The following is an 18,910-nucleotide window of genomic DNA, read 5'->3' on the forward strand; positions in this document are numbered from 1 at the left end:
GAGGATGCAGTGCCACTCACACACTGGACAGAGTAGCACCAAGTCGCTGGGTTTCAATGATGCAGGGTGGACTGGGGCTTCTGGCACTGAGGACGTCCCCGGGTGAGGAGAGGGCCCGAGGAGGAAGCTGGAGCGGCGCGGGATGCTCACCTGGCAGAGCAGCTGAGGGGGGCATCTTTTAAGCTGGGGACTGCACACCTGCTGCTGCGGTTTGCAGCCTTCTCCTCGGTCATCAGTGTCAGAGTCAGCGTGGGGAGCACTTAGTCCCCACAAGGCATCAAGGCCGCAGCGCTGTGCGGGTCCACCCAGCTCCCCAGGACCCTGTGAGTCTCTGCCTGCCTCAGCGGCTCAGACCCGCCCCCCCAGGCTGCGGTGAGGGCACTGATGGCACAGAAAATGGCCAACAAGATGAATCAGGGCTTTTTCTCCCCTCTCCTTTCCGGGAGTGCGTTGTTACACATTTACTAGCACACCACTGGCTTTGGGCCACAAAAGATGATTTAAAATGGGATTAATCTGTGTTTTGCAAATGTATCTCTGGCAGAGGGTGAAGGAAAGACCGGATGATGGGAGGGAGAGGGTCTATGGGGGGAGGTGGCAGGAGGCTCCCGCGGTGGCCTCAGTATGAGTAAAGGCTTGAACCGGGAAAGTGGAATGTCTACAGTTTATATATAAATATATATATAAATATATATATATATATAAATATATATATTTATTTATTTATTTAAAGATTTTATTTATTTATTTGACAGAGAGATCACAAGTAGACAGAGTGGCAGGCAGAGAGAGAGAAGGAAGCAGGCTCCTTGCTGAGCAGAGAGCCCGATGCGGGACTTGATCCCATGACCCTGAGACCAGGACCGGAGCTGAAGGCAGAGGCTTTAACCCATCGAGCCACCCAGGAGCCCCAATAATTATTTAAATCAGAGTCATTCCTTGATCTCTGAGCTGTTTCTTCATTAAAGCATGAGCAAGTTTTATCTCAGGTTTACAACTCAAGAAATTAAATGTTAGCATAAAATCCCATGGTTTCACATACTTCTAATTATTAATGGTCTGTACTCAAAAGTAAAGAAACAAGTAGTCTAAACACACACACACACACACACACACACACACACACACACACACCAGGCATGTGGCTTCCAGCTTTAGTCTGAAGACAAAGTGTTATCAAACAGCAGTGACCAGCACGGAGCACTCAGGAGGTCATATTTACGGGGCTGCTTGAGCACTCGTCTTGTGTTTGCATCCGTGAGTCCTTCTTGTCATAGCTCCCTTCTGGACCTGCATCCTCCCTCCACCTTGAGACGGATGTACTCCAAGGGTGGCTCTCCAGAGTATCTGTAGATCTCAGATCTTTCACAACGGAGACAAAATGAACCCTTGCTAGGAAGTCCCTCCTAATTCACGGTTCCTAACTATCTCTTTTTATTTGGTACCTTCTCAGGACCTACACATTCTGTCTCCATTATATGAATTTCTGTAGCTTGATGTTCTCCCTTGGAATTTTTGTCAGCCCATTTCCTTTATATTTCAGCCCTCATCTAGATCCAAAGTCTTTCAGTGCACTAGGGTAAGGAGATCCTGCTCTGGGCCTGAGTTCTGCTACTAGCTGGTTGTGGGATCTTGGGCAAGTCTACAAAAACGAGAGAGTAAAGTGACCTCTCCAGTCACTGCCGAGCATATGAAACTGTTTCAGTTCCTCCGACTCCTCCAGAATGTCCAGTCTAGTTCTCTGCAGGTAGCAAGTGTTCCAGAAATGGCTCATCCAATAACACACATAATCAACACTTTCCTTTTGTGGATGAGAACCCTGTGTTTCTCTGGACTGAATCCTCATGAACACTGAATCCTAACATAGCAGATATATATGCTCTAGGAAAGCTCTAAGGTCTATTTGGAAGTAAAGGTCCCCGGTTGCGGGATAATTCCAAGGCTCTAGCTATGGACACGGCAATCTGAGTTCTGCTTCTGCTTGTCCATTAATTCTAGGGGTCCAAGAAACTGGTTGAACCGTATCACACCTCTCATTTCCCGCTGCACCTGCTTCTCTGCAGGAATGCTAACACAAGGATAAAACTTTTAAAGTGTGAAATGAAAAGAATTCTTTGCAAGCAAATAGGACCTTTATGAGTTTGAAGTTGAAAACATTAATCACATTTGATGTCAAACATAAAGAAGCACTTTATTTAAAACCAAAGGAATGTAGGTTGAAAGAAAATAAATCCTGTATCCCTTTTCCCCCCCGAAACCCTATTTTAAGCTCAGAACTCAGGGAAGGGAAACAAGAAGGTTTGTGTCTCAACAGAAGCGATCTCACCCTCAAGCAGATAAAAACTGTTTCTTGGGGAATGGAAAACACTTTCCGTGGCGACATACACAGCAGCACACATACACAAACAGTTACGTCAACAGATACTCAGCGTATCTGGTGCTGGAATTCCACCGAGCGGGGGAGAGAACTGTATTATTCCCGCGCCGCGCAACATGGGCCTGAAGGGAAACCATGCTGGATGGGTGAGGAGTCGACCCCATCCAGCCTCAGGGAACCCAAGCTGAAATCTTCTGGAGAAGATCACTGTAACAGCTGCCAGAGGTTTACTGGAGGATGGGGCTAGAGAGAACAGGTTTTGCTACTCTGAAAGCTTCAGGACAGAATTGGTCCTCCAAGAGAATTTCAAAGAACGCATGTTTTCAATGAAAATCAATTTACTCTCCCACTGCACAGAAGCATGAGAGACTCGGTTCCTTCCCACCTTCACGTTCACACAGCAGATCTCCCTTCCCCACCCTAAGATGCACTTCGTGGGAAGAGACACGGCTTTGCCTCCAGAGGAAACAGAAGAAATGCTCAAGGCGGTGAAGAACTGACAGCCCAAGGTCAGTGGTCTCCTGATACTCAGCCTGAGCGGGAAGGCAGCCTTAGACACACTCAGCTCTTCTCTCTGCCGGAAAAGGTCACCATCCGAGTTGGGGGTGACACACAATAATGGGGACTTTCATCTCAGAAGGGCATATCTACATGCGTTCCAGAGACTCTCTCCTGTGGCCCGCACGGCTTCTCTGCTAAATGGGTTCACTGCTGCCACCACCACTGCCACCAAGACCACTCAGCCTCCAGAGCTCCTTGGTGGTCGTGTGTTCCACTGTCCGTGACCTGCGCAGCTACGATCTTAGCAGAGAAGCCCCTCCAGCTTTCCTTTAAGAGCCACCTTGCTGGTGACCAAGGCCCAGAGGGACTGTGATCTGTGGGAATGGTGGCATGCGGGGCGGGCACTGGATCTGGTCCTCACTCCTCCACTGACTCACTCGCCATGTGACCTGGGGAGAGTCACCCCCTTCTGGCTTCCGTTTGCCATCCGTCACCTTCCTTACCTGGGAGCGTTTGTAATAACAAAGAGAAAATGTGCTGCATCCGTAATGCAATAATCCTAGTTTCCCAAACCCATGTAAGAAAACTACGAAGGTGTGAAATTACCTTCCATGAGGTACTGTTCCTATTTATCTTCCGCTTTTAAATATTGCAAGCACTTTTAATGAACAAGGTGCTGGGAGCAAAGGCCAGAACATATGCCAAACTTAAAAATTACTATGGGAATCAATCCACAGATTTCCACTCACCTTTACTCATGGTCAGGTGCCCCTGGTAATGAAAGAGAGGACCCAGAGCCACACAAGGGCCCCTGCGGATCATTACTCACCAGCTGCTGTTCTAAGGGAGGCACTGCGTCCGGATGGCCGTATATTATGCCGGGATTGTACTGACTGAAAAGGACCGGATAAAATACCTTCTTCCCTGCAAACCAGGAAACAAACATTCCCCTAAAGCAACAGACGGAACTATTGGGCTGGTTGGCTTCTATTCAGCCCTCCGAAATATCCCAGGTATTTCCATCCACTTTTCCTTTTCTTATCATTCAACCCTAAATCACATCTTAGAAGTTCTGCGCACCTAGACCAGACAGACAGCCTCTCTGATATCCGTTAGTGCATGCCTACAGCCCCCCTCTCCCTTCAGTTTCAGACAGCTTTCCAGCCTCTGTCCTCCCCCCACACTTTCTCCTGTGTGGGCCGACCTCCCTGCTGAAAATGGAAAATGGGTTACAGACTTGAACTTAGCACGAGGAGCCTCAGACTTATGGTGGCTGACAGGCCCACACTGACATCAAAGGAGAAATCAAACCAGATGATTTTCCTTCCCTCTGGGGTAAAATGGCGCCAGTGCAGAAGCAAGAGAGCTGAGGAAGCTGTGAAGGAACGCATGTGAGTGTGACAGAGCTAAACACCACCACGGGGGAGAGAAAGGGAAGCGCCGCCTCCAGAGACCCTCACCTGGCTGTGTGTTCAGTCTGCACGTATTGAGGAATTCGGAGGTGAAGTAGATGTCGACGTCACAGAAAAAGAGAAGGACGTTGCTTCCTTTCCAGAAGCGGGCTCCCACATCAAGGCCCTTTCCCCGAGAAAACTCTCCGTTCAGTTGGATGAAGGTAAAATTCCTGAAGTTGGCAGCTCTGAAAGGGAAGACCAGATACAGTCACTCATGTGTTCACATGCCCAGGCGGACAGATTCCCCTGGGAAACACAAGTCCAGGGCCCATCCACATCTTGCCACGTAGGCGTTGTAACCATGAAGACACTGAGATTACCAAGAAGATACAGAATGACCCAGACTCACTGGAAATTCCCTGAGATTAAAGGTACCAAGAACACTCGGGAAGGTTTTAGCACCAACTTATTTCTTCTTTCTCTAGCAATTTCCCGACAGTGAAAAGTGTACTGTTGTAGCTAATGGACATTATCTATGATAGCGAAAATTGAACCAGTGGAGACTGGGTGAACAGAACCCAGGACAATCTCCATGCCTCCCAAGCCACCTGAATGAAACCACTGAGCTAAAGAAACAAAATCACACCGGAATGGACCCACCTGGTATCTTCTCATCTTTATGTGACTCGAGACCAGGCATGACGATCTTGATGTATGTCTATCCCCAAACACATCTAAGCCTGGACTCCTTCCCATCTTCAGGAACAGCAAGAGAGTATGGGAGGAAAAAATGACAGACTTGGATTCATATCACTAAGGCTGTCCCAGACAGCCTTAATCTCCTATAGATTAACTCTGGGATCTAGGCCAGCCCTGTTATATCGTGAGAGCTCAGTTGCCTCATCTGCACAATGGGAATAATAGCACCTCCCTTAACTACTCAGAGCACTACTAGTTAGGTCAATGCTGCCAAGAGCATAAAGTGGTTTGTAAGCATCAGCTCTCTCTGTCCTCAGCCCCGGCAAGGACTCCCAGGCCTGTGGTGGTAAAGCCAAGCAAGACATTTCTTCATTTGGCTCTTCTTTCCCAGGGACACCAGAACCTTCTGAAATGGGGCATGTCTTGAGCAGAAGTTCCAGGAATTCATGTGGTACCTAGTGGTACAGGAGTTGTCTTCTGCCAGACAGGACTAGGGAATGACTCTGAGTCCTGGTCCAGCTCCTAACCCTGCCTGTGCAGCAGGCGGCCTTGGCCTTTGACAAATCTTCTTTTCTGGCTCATGCCCCCGTCTTTTCATCATGGTTCCTCTGTTTCCACAGCCTGGGTTCTCCCCTCCACCCACTGCCCTCTCCTAATGCCTCTCTAATCTTGAGGTATTCAAAACATATAAAAACCCACTTCCGTTTCAAAGTTTGTATGCCAAGGAACTCTCTTGGGTGAAAGTCAACACAAAAACAGAGTCAGAAACTTTTCAAATGTGAGGTTGTGCTTATACCTGGTCATTTAATCAGCTGAGTGGAACTAGTTCCGCTACCCCTTTCCTGACGCAACATCTTCTTTCAAATCTGGGACTGGGGTGGGTTTTTTTTTTTTCCTGGAATCTGTGGGCCCAACCTTGTCTGAATCTAGTGCCAGACAGGCTTTTCAGATTTAGATCAGGGCAGGAGGGCTGGTGACTGGGAGAGCACAGGCGTCTGCGTCAGCAAACCTGGATCCGCGGCCCAGAGCCACGCCCACACCCACTAGGTGCTCAGCAGATGTCTGTGAGGAAACACGTCAGCAGACAAATGGCTCTTATCCCAGCTCTCTCATCTATTTGGGGAAAGTCATTTCACTTCTCTTGCCTCAGGTTCCTCATTGCCCAAAGGGCCCTTTCCACCCTCAAATTCTGTTTCTCTGGGATTCTGCATTCGGTTAGGCAGGGCTCTACTTGTGGAGGGATCCGCCCCTTCCTGCGTGCCCCAGGGAGGTGGCCCCCCGGGTCATAGTTTCTGTGAGTGGCACTGAAGTCATGCTCTGGGGCCTCCTCATGCTTGGCCTGGCCCTGATGAGGACCAGGCCACCTCCCTGCTGCAAAGACACATGCAGGTGGAGTGTGGCCTCTGCAGCCATGTCCACACCTGCTAGAGGCTTCCACAGCTCCGCTCCTGCAAGTCAAGCTCAGCCCACTTCTCCCTGCCCTGTCTGGGCAGTTTTCAGGAAAGTTTTACCCTTGGGAGGCACCTGGATTCTCCGCTCTTCATCTAAGGAAGCCTCTTGCCAGGTCTCATAGGACTTAGCCACATTCCTGGGGCTCATCTTTTCTAACAGCCAGTCATGGTTCTCTTTCTTTTTTTTTTTTTTTTTTTTTTTTTTTTTTTTTTTTTTTAAAGATTTTATTTATTTATTTGACAGAGATCACGAGTAGGCAGAGAGGCAGAGAGGAGGAAGCAGGCTCCTGCTGAGCAGACAGCCTGATGCGGGACTCGATCCCAGGACCCCGAGATCATGACCTGAGCCGAAGGCAGCAGCTTAACCCACTGAGCCACCCAGGCGCCCCCATGGTTCTCTTTCTTGACTTGTCTCAAGGCTCATAGGCTCTGGGGACCCTCCTAGAATGCAGGGATATCTGCATTAGCTAGTTGGCAGAGCAGGAAGGCCTTCTTTCTTCAGGATCACCATTTTCCAGGTTTTCCAGGTTCTACCATTAGAGAGTTCAAATACAAAAATGCTCTATTTGAACAACAGCAAGCAACTTTCACGAGAGGAAGAGGAATGCAGTTCCTCTTAAAGGAACAGCCCAGTTTCCCTCCTGGAACAGCCTACGGTCCTTTGTGCACATATATCAAATTTTTACAAAAGTTAAGTCATGTTGAATATTTAAGAACACAAGGCAGCACCAGAAACTGAGGTAACAGCATTAGAGACCATGGCGTGAATGGTGGAAAGACAGTTGAGTACTATAAACTCAGAGGGGACAGTGGCAATTTGATATCTACACTTACCCAACGTGTAAGTTAATCAAGTTTGTTCTATCTCTAAATTTCCCCAACCCTGGCTTGAGCTGCTTTTTGGCAGCAAAGGACAGGGGGCGGAGGAAGCTGGGGGTGGGGCTCGTCCATCACTCGGAGCCCCCAGGGAAAGGAAAGGAGTGAGGAGGACACTGTGCCTAGTGCTTGAGATGACCTTAATCTGGAAGAACTTTTTAAGAAAATCTTAAAACATAATTTCTAGGCTTCAACATATTGCCTCTAGAGAAAGGGAATTCAGGAGCACGGACGCCGATGGACCCTCCCTGTGGCCCTAAAGTGAAAGGCGATCTGCTTCCTCTCTCTTCAGCGAAGCTCTCTACAAGGATGAGACAATCCATGTTCTGTCCAGGCGCTACCCAATCTCCAAATGGGCTCTTCCAGGCCCCTCTCAGGGCACCCACAGGCCATGCAGAAAGGGGCAGGGTGGGCACCCAACTCGGCTCACTGTCTGCCCAGCTGCCCCGTGACCCAGTGGGGGCCCAGGCTCATGCAAAGAAGGCTCCCGCATCCAGCTCATCCACCACGACCAGCGCTGGCCAGCAGGAGACACGCGTTGCTCCTGCCGGCCTGACAGCAGACATACAGATGGCGGCTCTGTGCCGAAGGCCTGATTCACAGAGCTGGACGTGAGGGCACAGCAGAGGCGGGGTGGGGACAGAGTCGTGGCTGGTCTGGGAGGCACCATTCACCACTCACAGGTGTTGGAGAAGGCCCAGGGCTAACTTCGTCATCCGTCTGTGGTTCCCAGGGTGCCTGCCAGGTCCCCGGGCTCAGCTGTGAGTCTGTCTGCAGAGGGTAATGGTACTGCCCTCCCTCTCCATCACTCAGCCTAGGCCCTTCTTAGAACTGACCAGGCTCTGGACGAACCCCATGCTCTCCTCTCTGCTGTCAGGAAGGGCCTCAGATAATTAACAGGTATTTTCTATTACGAACAGAGAGCTGAGCTGGAAACAGCAGAAAAACAATGGGAACTACTTCCCTTTCTCTCTTTTCCAGAACAGAGAGATTAATACACTGTCAAACATCTGGGCCTGGCAAGTGGACATCTTCCTCCCTCCTCAGCCTCATCAGCACCAGCCCCAGAGCAGAGGGCACAAAAGGATGAAGAGAAACTGGCTTCGGCAGGATGGCCGGGCCCCTCCCACCACACGCTCGCCGGCTTCACTCAGAAATGCTGCTCACTCGCTGGGCAGGGGATGGGCTCACTGGCCAGAGCAGCCCTGCCCCCCTGAATAGGAAACAGTGGAGGAAGGGGCAGCAGAGCCATGCAAAAGCAAGGACCGCTTCCACACAAAACCCTGATTTGCCCCCAAGGAGGTGTGGTGGTGGGTTTGGGAATGTGCCACAGAGGTGCCCAGGCAAGGACACTGTTTTGTCCTCTGTCCTGGACAACCCCCAGGGACCATCCAGGCAATGATCATGGATGGTATGCGTGTGCCTCCTGTCTCGGCCCCAGGGTCCCTTCCTGGAATATGCTTTCTCCAACCTCTCCCACAGAAACCCCACTCAGTCTTGACAACCCGAGAGACAAGTATCACCACCTCTTAGGTCTTGCTGCAGACTGAAGGGCCTAGTTGGGGTCCCTAGCACTTTGCCCAGTCCTCCCTCTGTCCTCCTGTGCCTGGTGCCTTCTTGTGCCTTTGCCTGTACAGATATGTACTGGCTGACTTACAGGCTATAAATCCTGGGGGGGCAGGGGTGACTCCCCCCTTTTGTAATCTCCAGAGATTATCTGGCACAATATATAGTAAGTGACACACACAGGGATATAGTGGGTGATCGGTAAGCATTGGATGAATGGAGGATAAAGCCACAGGAAAAGCTGAGGTGTATCTCAGACCTTCACTGTTGGGGGGACTGCCCACAATTCCTCCTTCTTCCCTTGGGGGGTACTGGGGAACCCCTCATACATCAGCAGAAAGTGTCCCCAACCTACAGATTTCTAAGGATAGACACAAACCCACGCTTTTAGAAAGATGGCAAATACAGAGTAAGGGAAGAAATGAGAGCTAAGAAAAAGGAGATACAATTTAGTTTGAAATATTTAATTTATCCCATACAAAGAACTGTAACATTTAGTGGCACGTCTAAAGTAACGGCCTGGTAAGGAAAATGGGCCTTCTTCATGGTAGAGTGAGGGCACTAGATTCTATACTATGCAATTTCCAACTATGACTCCAGAATATGTAGTTCCAATAGGCCCCATGAGTACTCACTATTCTTCTTTTCTTCTTGAATTGTTACTGACTGATGAAACTCTCAAGTTTCTCATTCAATTCCCCTTTTTTATATAATAAGGCTAGTGCACAGGGACTCCTCCAAGTTATATACAATTATTCTGCTAGAGGTTATAATGACCTCAGAAAGCTACTGTTTCTACTGGAGATTTAATTTCTCTAATTGACTTTATTTCCCAGAATTGCCGGATTGAAAATGATAAAAGATCTTGTTGTCTAATGTGATTTATTCTCATACAGACTTCTTTCCACCACTATAAGGAAATTCCCTTAATGTGGCACTTCCCACAATAATCCTTCATTAAAAAAATACTTTAAAAATTTACATACAAATCCATATTACATTCAATGTATAATTTAAAAATCTAAATCTAACAGCTCTAAATATTGAAATTGCTTAGGAGTTTTACTTACTGAAAACACTTGAATAGGATCAAGAATTTAAAATTAAACGTATTCTCAGGCAGCTTTTCATAGACGGCATCTTAAATAATTTAGAATTTTCTAGATTCTGAGCTTATACAAGCCAGCTTATACAACTCTGTTTCAGCAAGTTTCTTTTGAAATGATAACCAAAATGAATAAAACTTTAGCCAGACCATCTAAGACAGATTTAAGAGGTAATAATAAAATTATAAACAAAAGAGGAGACATCACAACTAATACCACAGAAATACAAAATCTCATGAGATTGCTATGAACAATTATATGCCAACAAATTGAATAACTTAAGAGAAATGGATACATTCCTAGAAATATACAACTTCCCAAGACCAAATCATAAAATAATAGAAAATCTAAATAGACAAATAATGAGCAAGGACACTGAATCCATAATCAAACCTCTCCCACAAATAAAAGCCTCAGGACCACACGACTTCGTGAGTGAATTCTACCAAACATCTAAAGATGAATTAATACCAATCCTTCTCAAACTCTGCCAAATTACCGAAGAGAAAGGAATAGCTCTAAACTCATTTTACAAGGCCAGCATTATCTGATAGGCCAGATAAGGACACTATAAGAAAAGAAAACTATAGGCCAATCTCCCTGACGAACACAGATGCAAAAATCCTCAACAAAATATTGGAAAACCAAATTTAATACATTAAAAGGAACATACACGGGGCGCCTGGGTGGCTCAATGGGTTAAAGCCTCTGCCTTCGGCTCAGGTCATGATCCCAGGGTCCTGGGATCGAGTCCCACATCGGGCTCTCTGCTCGGCAGGGAACCTACTTCCTCCTCTCTCTCTGCCTGCCTCTCTGCCTGTCAAATGAATAAATAGATAAATAAATAAATAAAAGGAACATACACCATGAGCAAGTGGGATTCATCCCGGAGATGCAAGGATGGTTCAACAGCTGCAAATTAATAAACATGATGCACAACATTGACAGAAGGAAAGTTGAAAATCACATGATCATTTCAAAAGACACAGAAAAAACATTTGACAAGCTTCAACATCCTTTCATGATAAAAACCCTTAACAAATCAGATATAGAAGGAATGTACCTCAACATAATAAAGGCCATATATGACAAAATCAGAAAGAAAGAAGTAAAATTATCTCTTTGGATGGAATGATCTTACATATAGGAGAACCTAAAGACTTCACCAAAAATCTGTTAGAACCAATAAATGAATTCAGTAGTGTCAGAGTACAAAATAACATGTAAAATCAGTTGTGTTTCTACATAAAGAGAAATTAAGAAAATAATCCCATTTACAGTCATATCAAAAACAATAAAATAAAAAGTAGTGAATGACTAACACATGTTACAGTGTGGATGACCTTGAAATCATTATTTTAAGTTAAGAAGCCAGACACAAAACATCATATACTACATGAGTCCACTTATCTGAAATATCCAGAATACAGTAAACCCCCTTTTTTTTCCAAATGCTTTTACTGCATGGACAGAGATGGTCATGCAGTTTTGCGTAGTACATTGATTGAATCTCGTATATTGCGTCAACCCTGCATTCCTAGGATAAGTTTTACTTAGTCATGGTATAAAATCATTTTTACATAGTGCTGGATATAGTTTGCTAGTATTTTGTTGAGGATTTCTACATCTCTAATTTCTACATCTGTTTTCTTTTCTTGGTCTTTACCTGGTTAAGGTATCAGGATAATACTGCCCTCATAGAACGAGTTGGGAAGTATTCCCTCCTCTTCTAAATTGTGAAAGTTCGTGAAGCACCGGCATTAATCCATCTTTAATGACTGGTGGAAATCAGCAGTGAAGCCATTTGAGCCTGGTCTTTTCTTTAGGGGAAGTCTTTTCTTTTTCTTTCTTTTTTTTTTTTTTTTAAAGATTTTATTTATTTATTTGACAGGCAGAGATTACAAGTAGGCAGAGAGGCAGGCAGAGAGAGAGAGGAGGAAGCAGGCTCCCCACTGAGCAGAGAGCCCGACACGAGGCTCGATCTCAGGACCCTGGGATCATGACCTGAGCCAAAGGCAAAGGCCTAACCCACTGAGCCACCCAGGCACCCCTTAGAGGAAGTTTTCTGATTACTGCTTCCATTCATTTACTTGTTATAGATCTACTCAGATTTTCCATTTCTTTTTGAAGAAATGCCTATTTTCGACAGTGTACAAACTATGGTCCTTCGTTCCCTCTCCCCTCCTTTGTGCTGTTATCATATTAAAATGATATCTATAGGCACTGTGTCTACCAATACAGATTTATGAACCTTGTTTTATGCAGTTATTTTTTCAAGCAGATAAGAGAAAAAGAGTTATAAACAAAAAATACATTTATATCCTATAAATAAGGAAATAGTTACTTTTATTTCAGCTGTTGGTTTCTTCAAAAGAATTGGAGCTTGTGTAGTACCATTTCATTTCAGCCTCAAAAGCTTCTTTTCGTACTTCTTGTGGGGCAGGCAGGCTAGTGATGAAGTCTCTCAGTTCTTACTTATCTGGGCATGTCTTAATTTCCCCTTCATTTCTGATGGATGGTTTTGCTGAATATAGAATTCTTGGTTGAATGTTTTTCTTCCAGCACTTTGAATATATCATCCCACTTTCTGGCCTCCATTATTTCTGATGAGAAATCAGCTACCGATTTTATTAAGATTCCTTTGTACCCAATGAGTGCTTTGCTCCTACCACTCACAAGATTCTGTCTTTGTCTTCGTCTTTCAACTATTTGGTTATCACATGTTTACTGTGGATTTCTTTGAATTTCCCTGTTCAGAGTTTGTTGAGCTTTTTAGATGTGTAGATTCAGGTTTTTCAACAAATTTGGGAAGTTTGGAGCCATTATTTCTTCAAATTTTTTGTCTGCCCCTTTCCCTCCTCTCCTCTGGAACTCCCACTAATGTCTATATTGGCATGCTTGATGCTATCCTGCAAGTCTCTGAGGTTTGTTCATTTTCTTCGTTCCTCTTTATTTTTTTAAATTTTATCTTATTTTTCCAGTGTTCTGATATTCATAGTTTATGCATTCATATGTTTATGCATTTTTGTTTCTTGAACCTCATCACATAAATTGACCTACCTTAAAGTTCACAGATCCTTTCCTCTGCCGGTCCAGACCAGATATTCAGCACACCTTAGTGCATTTTTCATTTTAGTTAGTGTACTTTTCAACCCCAGAATTTCCATTTGGCTCTTTTCTTATAACTTCTGCTTCTATTTGGTAAGACATGGTCCTATTTGCCAAGACTTGGTTCTCATACTTTTCATTAGTCTTTAAACATGGTTTCTTTAAATTCTTCCAACATATTTAATACAGTTGATTTAAATTCTTTGTCTAGTAAGTCCAAAACCTGGGCTTCCTCAGGGACAATTTTTTTTAAAGATTTTATTTACTTCTTTGAGAGAGAATGAGCGAGAGAGAGAGAGAGAGCACGAGTGCGAAGAGAAGCAGAGAGAGAGGGAGAAGCAGACTTCCCACTGAGTAGGAAGCCCAGTGCAGGGCTCAATCCCATGACTCTAGGATCATGACTTAACTGAATCAGCTGCCCAGGCACCGCTGTCAGGGATAATTTCTAATCATTGATTTGTTTCCTGTGCATGGGCCATACTTTCTGTTTCTTTGTATATCTCTGACTTTTTGTTTAAAACTTGACATTTTAAATAATATAATGTGGCAATCCTAGAAATGAGAATCAACTCCCCCCAACCCCTAGGTTTATTGTTGTTCGTCTTTTTTGTTGTTGTTTGCTTGTTTAGTGACTTTAAAAAAATTTTTTTTTTAATTTCTTTTCAGTGTTCCAAAATTCATTGTTTATGTACCACACCTAGTGCTCCATGCAATACGTGCCCTCCTTAATACCCACCACCAGGCTCACGCATCCCCCCACCCCTCCCCTCCAAAATCCTCAGTTTGTTTCTCAGAGTGACTTTCTTGAACTAATTCTGTAAAATCTGTATTCTTTGTTGAGTGTGACAACTTAGTGGTAAGTCAACGATTAGAAGACATTTCTTTAAGTGTCTAGAATCAATAAGTCTCCAAATCTTTGTCAAGGGATTTTGTGTACATGTTGGGGCCTGCCATCAACACTCAACCAGGTAGTTAACTGTTTAACTTAGCCTTTACTTACTTCTTGCACAAAGCCTCAAGGTCAGCCAGAGGTGAAAGTTAGGGCCTGCTCACCTTTTTCCTAAGGATGACCACAGCCCTAAATGTGAGCATGGCCTTCTACATCCCCAGGAAGGTATTCAAGCTTTTCAAAACCCAGCGGAGATCTCGCTCCTCAGCCTCACTTTTTAAGCATTTTGGTTAGTCTGTTGTTTGCCCCAACTCTTATCTACTACCTCAGGCAGCCACAAAGTTACAGACTTCCTATAATTGTTTTTTAGAGGGAAGGCTTTTTCCGCTGGGAGAGCTCTGAGTCGATTAAATAAAGACAACTCTCTGAGTGGAGTCTTCCAGAAAACCCCAGATAGGTCACATCACAACATTTTTCTGAAACTGTAGAGGAGCTTCTGCCCCATGCTGGCCCCTGATGGCTGCCAGGATGTGGCTCTTGCTGTGCTTGTGGGATACTGGGTTTCAAAGCTACAGAAGAGCTAAGGAGAAGGTGGGAACAAGGCAGGTTAAAGCTGTGCAAAAATTCAGTCATTTTTCTTGGATAAACATTTTTCAGATTATTGTAAGCTTTGTTTAATTTCCAGAGTTCTTCAAAAAGTTGATTCTGACCATTTTTAGCAATTTTCTCATTGCTTTATTAAGAGTATTTACAGAGGTCTTTATTTTACCATTTTGCTGATACCACCTTTCTTTAACTGTTGAGTTATATTCCATTATATAAATAGATCATTTTTTTCCCATAATATATGAAAAAATTCATTTTTTTCATAATATATTTTCCTAATATTTTTATCTGGAAAAATTTCAAACGTTCAAAAATGTAAGAATAATGTAAGTATCCATATATCTTTCACTTAGATTTAGCAAGTATTAACGTTCTGCCTGCCTGCTTGCTTTCAACTATTTGAGAGTTAGCTGCACACATCATGACAACTTTACCCTTGAAGAGAAGTATCTCCCAAGAACCAGGGCATTCTCCTATGTAACATTATAATAATATAATAATCACACCCAGGAAATTTAAAATTATTACAATATTATATAACCTATATGCTATGTTCCAATCCCCCAAAGAACAATCTAGAATACGGACTACAGGCACATCTCCACAAAGAGTAGAATCTCCACTAAGCAGAATCATACTTAGCCCCTCTTGCAAATGCCAGGTGGGATGGCCACAAGCCTGAGATGCTGCCTTCATCCGTGAGGTGCCTCCCAGGGCCCAAGATTTCTTATCTCCTTGGGAGGGATTTGCTGTGTTGATTTTTTTATTTCAGTGAATGAGATAGTATCTAAAAATTGCTTAAGAAAAAAATTAAAACAAAGCAACAATTCTGCTCAAATTTAAGAAACAAATCACAAACCAGAATAAAACCTTCCTCCCCAATTTTCTCCTGTGATGTCCTGATAAATCCTTCTGAGGGTACATGTCAAACAAATCCTTCCAGGGGCACCTGGGTGGCTCCGTTGGTTGAGTGTCTGCCTTTGGCTCAGGCCATGATCCCAGGGTTCTGGGATAGAGAGCCCTGCATTGGGCTCCCTGCTCGGTGGGGTCTGTGTCTCTTTCCTTCTGCCTCTTCCCCTGCTTGTGCTCTTTCTCTGTTCCTCTCAAATAAATAAATAAAATCTTTAAAAAAAAAATCCTTTCAAAGAGGCATGAAATGATGACATACCCCCAAGCAAGACAGGTCCCCGAGAAGACATACAGAAAAACCCCTCTCTTAGGTCACAGACTTGCAATGACAGGGCAGTGTCTCATCTCTAGTACTTTGATCTCACAGATAATACCTCTGAAAGATGCCTTTGTATCCTTATGATTGGACAAAGATGAAGCTGCGATGTAGTAAATGTTAACTCATGCCAATCTGCCTACCTGTTACAATTTTTAAAAATTTCCCAATACATAGCTCCAAGCAAATGTCTACCTAGGCCAGCATTTTTCACTATGGGTCACCCATGTCACCATCACATGTGGGACCTGTTCTAGGTATCAGTGACCAAACTTCTTCATCTCAGGCCTACTGACTCAGAATTTCTGGAGCTGGATACCAAGAATCTGCATTTTAAAAAGCACCCTGGGGGCACCTGGGTGGGTCAGTCAGTTAAATTTCTGCCTTTGGCTCAGGTTATGATCCCAGGGTCCTGGGATGGAGCCCCACATCAGGCTCCCTGCTCAGCGGGGAGTCTGTTCTTCCCCCTCCTTCCTGCTTGTGCACTCTCTCGCTATCTCTGTCTCTCTCAAATAAATGAATAAAATATTTTTTTAAAAAGCATGCCATGTTACTCCCAAGCACATTTATTTCTGAGAATCACCAAGTGAGACTTTAAACTGAGATTAACTGCAGCTTAATATGGAAAACTATGGAATAAGAATCAGATACTGAGAACTGATTTGTACTATTATCGATGGCAGTGGTTTCTAAATATTTTGACTTCCACCCATACAAAGGAAAATATTCTACATCATGACATAGTAGATACACACACGCACACACTAAAGTTTTACAAAACAATATTTACCCTTACTACTTGTGATGCACTCTGATATCTTCTATCCTATCCTATTTCAATGTTTTAAAAACACTGGACAGAACCCACTGGAGCTATTACACAACCCTGTAATGAATCACAAATGGCTGTTTCCAAAGCACTAATCTATAGCCATCAACTGAAATGTACAGCTCAACTGAGTAAGCATAAATCCAGAGACAGAGAGAGGAAAACACTGCTCATGAGCCAAACTAGATTTTAAAAAGCTATTCTTAACATATATGCATTTAGCTGCATTTAGAACAGTTTAATCACAATGCTGGTATCCTAATGAAATAAATATCACTCAGGCTGATTTCAAATCTTATTACTTTCAACTGACAATTATGAGTTTCAGGAGGGAGCAAGGGAATATTCTAAGAGAAAATGTGGTGTCATGGGAAGACCTGGACTATCCCAAGTTAACAGCTGAGGCTCAGATCCTGGCTCTCCCTTGTGGTAGGGATGACAGCCTTAGTAACAACCTCTCTGAGACTCAGTTTCTTCGTCTATGAATGGGGCTAATAACAGCATCTATCTCATAAGTTGCTGTGAATATTCAATAAGATGATTCATGGTTATTATCATTATTTAAGGATGCATCTGAACAAAAGATTTGCTACCTTAAAAGATAATAAAAAATGACATTTGAATAGGGTTTATTATATAAATGTTCATATGGATTACTAGGAGTATAAATATACTGTGTATGTGGGATTTTCCTCTTTTTTTAAAAAAAGATTTTATTTATTTTAGAGAGAGCGAGCGAGAGATACAGCATGAATAGGAGGGGCAGAGGGAGAGGGAGAGAGAATGTCAACCAGACTCCACACTAAGCACAGAGCCCAATGTAGGGTTCAATCCCAGGACCCTGAGATCATGACTTGAGCCCAAACCAAGAGTTGGATGCTTAACTGACTGCAACACTCAGGCACCCCATCCTTCTCTTAATGAGCGAACACGGGACGTTTTCTGAATGAGGCACCACGCTGGAGTTACAAAGAGCCATGTGATATGGTACTACTTACTAAGCAGCCTATAACCTAGTAAGGAATAGCCGAACCATACACCAAGTGCCAAGCAGACGAGATGCGAGCAGGGAGTACTTGGAGATCAGAGAGAGGACTGGAGGTTGGAAAGAGCTCCCGAGGTGGGCTCTCAAGAGAGGTAGGGTACGGAAGGGTGGTGGTCTGAGAACGTAGAAAGGAGGACGGAGAGAACACCAAGTAGAAGACGAGGACGAAGGGGCAGACCACACCCTCACCGTGTGGTTGGAGACAGGAAGTCATCGAAGCGAGGTTACAAGTCAGAGCAGGTCTGGGTAGGAGACTCCGGCAGTAGTGACAAGGAAGACTGATCTGGAAGGTGGAGTGGCAGGCAGTGCTGCAGTGTCTGGTCAGCTCAGGCCTGGCTGCAGAGGGCGGGGCATTCCTGCGGGAGGTGGTCCTGTCAGAGCAATACCAGGGAGGGGGGAGGACACCCCCAAGGCATGAGAGACCTTAACACTGCAGATTTCCCCAATTAACAGAAGGAGAACAGTGACACAGGAAAATGGGGTTCCAATTCATATCACCAGAGTTTCCCCAGTGCTGCAAGTGCTTTTTTTTTTTTTTTTTTTTTTTAAAGATTTATTTATTTATTTATTTATTTGACAGAGAGAGAGAGATCACAAGTAGACAGAGAGGCAGGCAGAGAGAGAGAGAGGAGGAAGCAGGCTACCTGCTGAGCAGAGAGCCTGATGCGGGGCTCAATCCCAGGACCCTGGGATCATGACCTGAGCCGAAGGCAGAGGCTTAACCCACTGAGCCACCCAGGCGCCCCTTGCAAGTGCTTTTTAAAGCTCTGATGGGCTCAGTCCCTGGCACGAAGTTCTCGGTTATGGATAGGCTGATCTCTGGAAATTCTCCAAAATTTTAAGTACGCCATCCCTGCCACTGAAATAATTCTACTTCTCTTGCTTGGATTCTATTTGTTCTTTGCTCACCAAGCAACCTCCTGCTTGAGAATTCATCTTGCCAGGTCATTTGATACAGAGAAGAAAGTCTTGATAGTAAAAGCCCTTAAGCCTTCCAGTCACTAAAATGGATATTTCCCATAACAACATTGAAACTGGCCTTCCACTTACCCATCAGACTCATGTCAAGTTGGTTATATGTATCTATCAGCAAATGTCCTTTAAAGTCCTCAGAGGGTGCCAGACCCAATAGGATTGAATTTCTCAGTCCTGACTGCACTTCAGAGTCGCCCGGATAGCTATTGAGAAACACCTTAGGAGGCGGCAGCCGGCTGCGCTGGAGGCCTCTCACGGGCCCC

General features: G+C 44.6%; 1 protein-coding gene across 1 annotated transcript in view; it reads right to left on the minus strand.

Moving 5' to 3' along the window:
* The window catches only part of CSGALNACT1 (chondroitin sulfate N-acetylgalactosaminyltransferase 1), a 98,014-nt gene that overhangs the window by 7,812 nt on the left and 71,292 nt on the right, over positions 1-18,910 (minus strand). The window contains exons 5-6 of the mRNA XM_059156368.1: positions 4,339-4,517; positions 3,708-3,802 (exon numbers count right to left, since the gene is read on the minus strand). Of these exons, the coding sequence (XP_059012351.1) occupies positions 3,708-3,802; positions 4,339-4,517 (274 nt within the window). The remainder of the gene's footprint in view (positions 1-3,707; positions 3,803-4,338; positions 4,518-18,910) is intronic.

Source organism: Mustela lutreola, chromosome 18 (assembly GCF_030435805.1).
Source record: "Mustela lutreola isolate mMusLut2 chromosome 18, mMusLut2.pri, whole genome shotgun sequence".
Lineage (NCBI taxonomy): Eukaryota > Metazoa > Chordata > Mammalia > Carnivora > Mustelidae > Mustela > Mustela lutreola.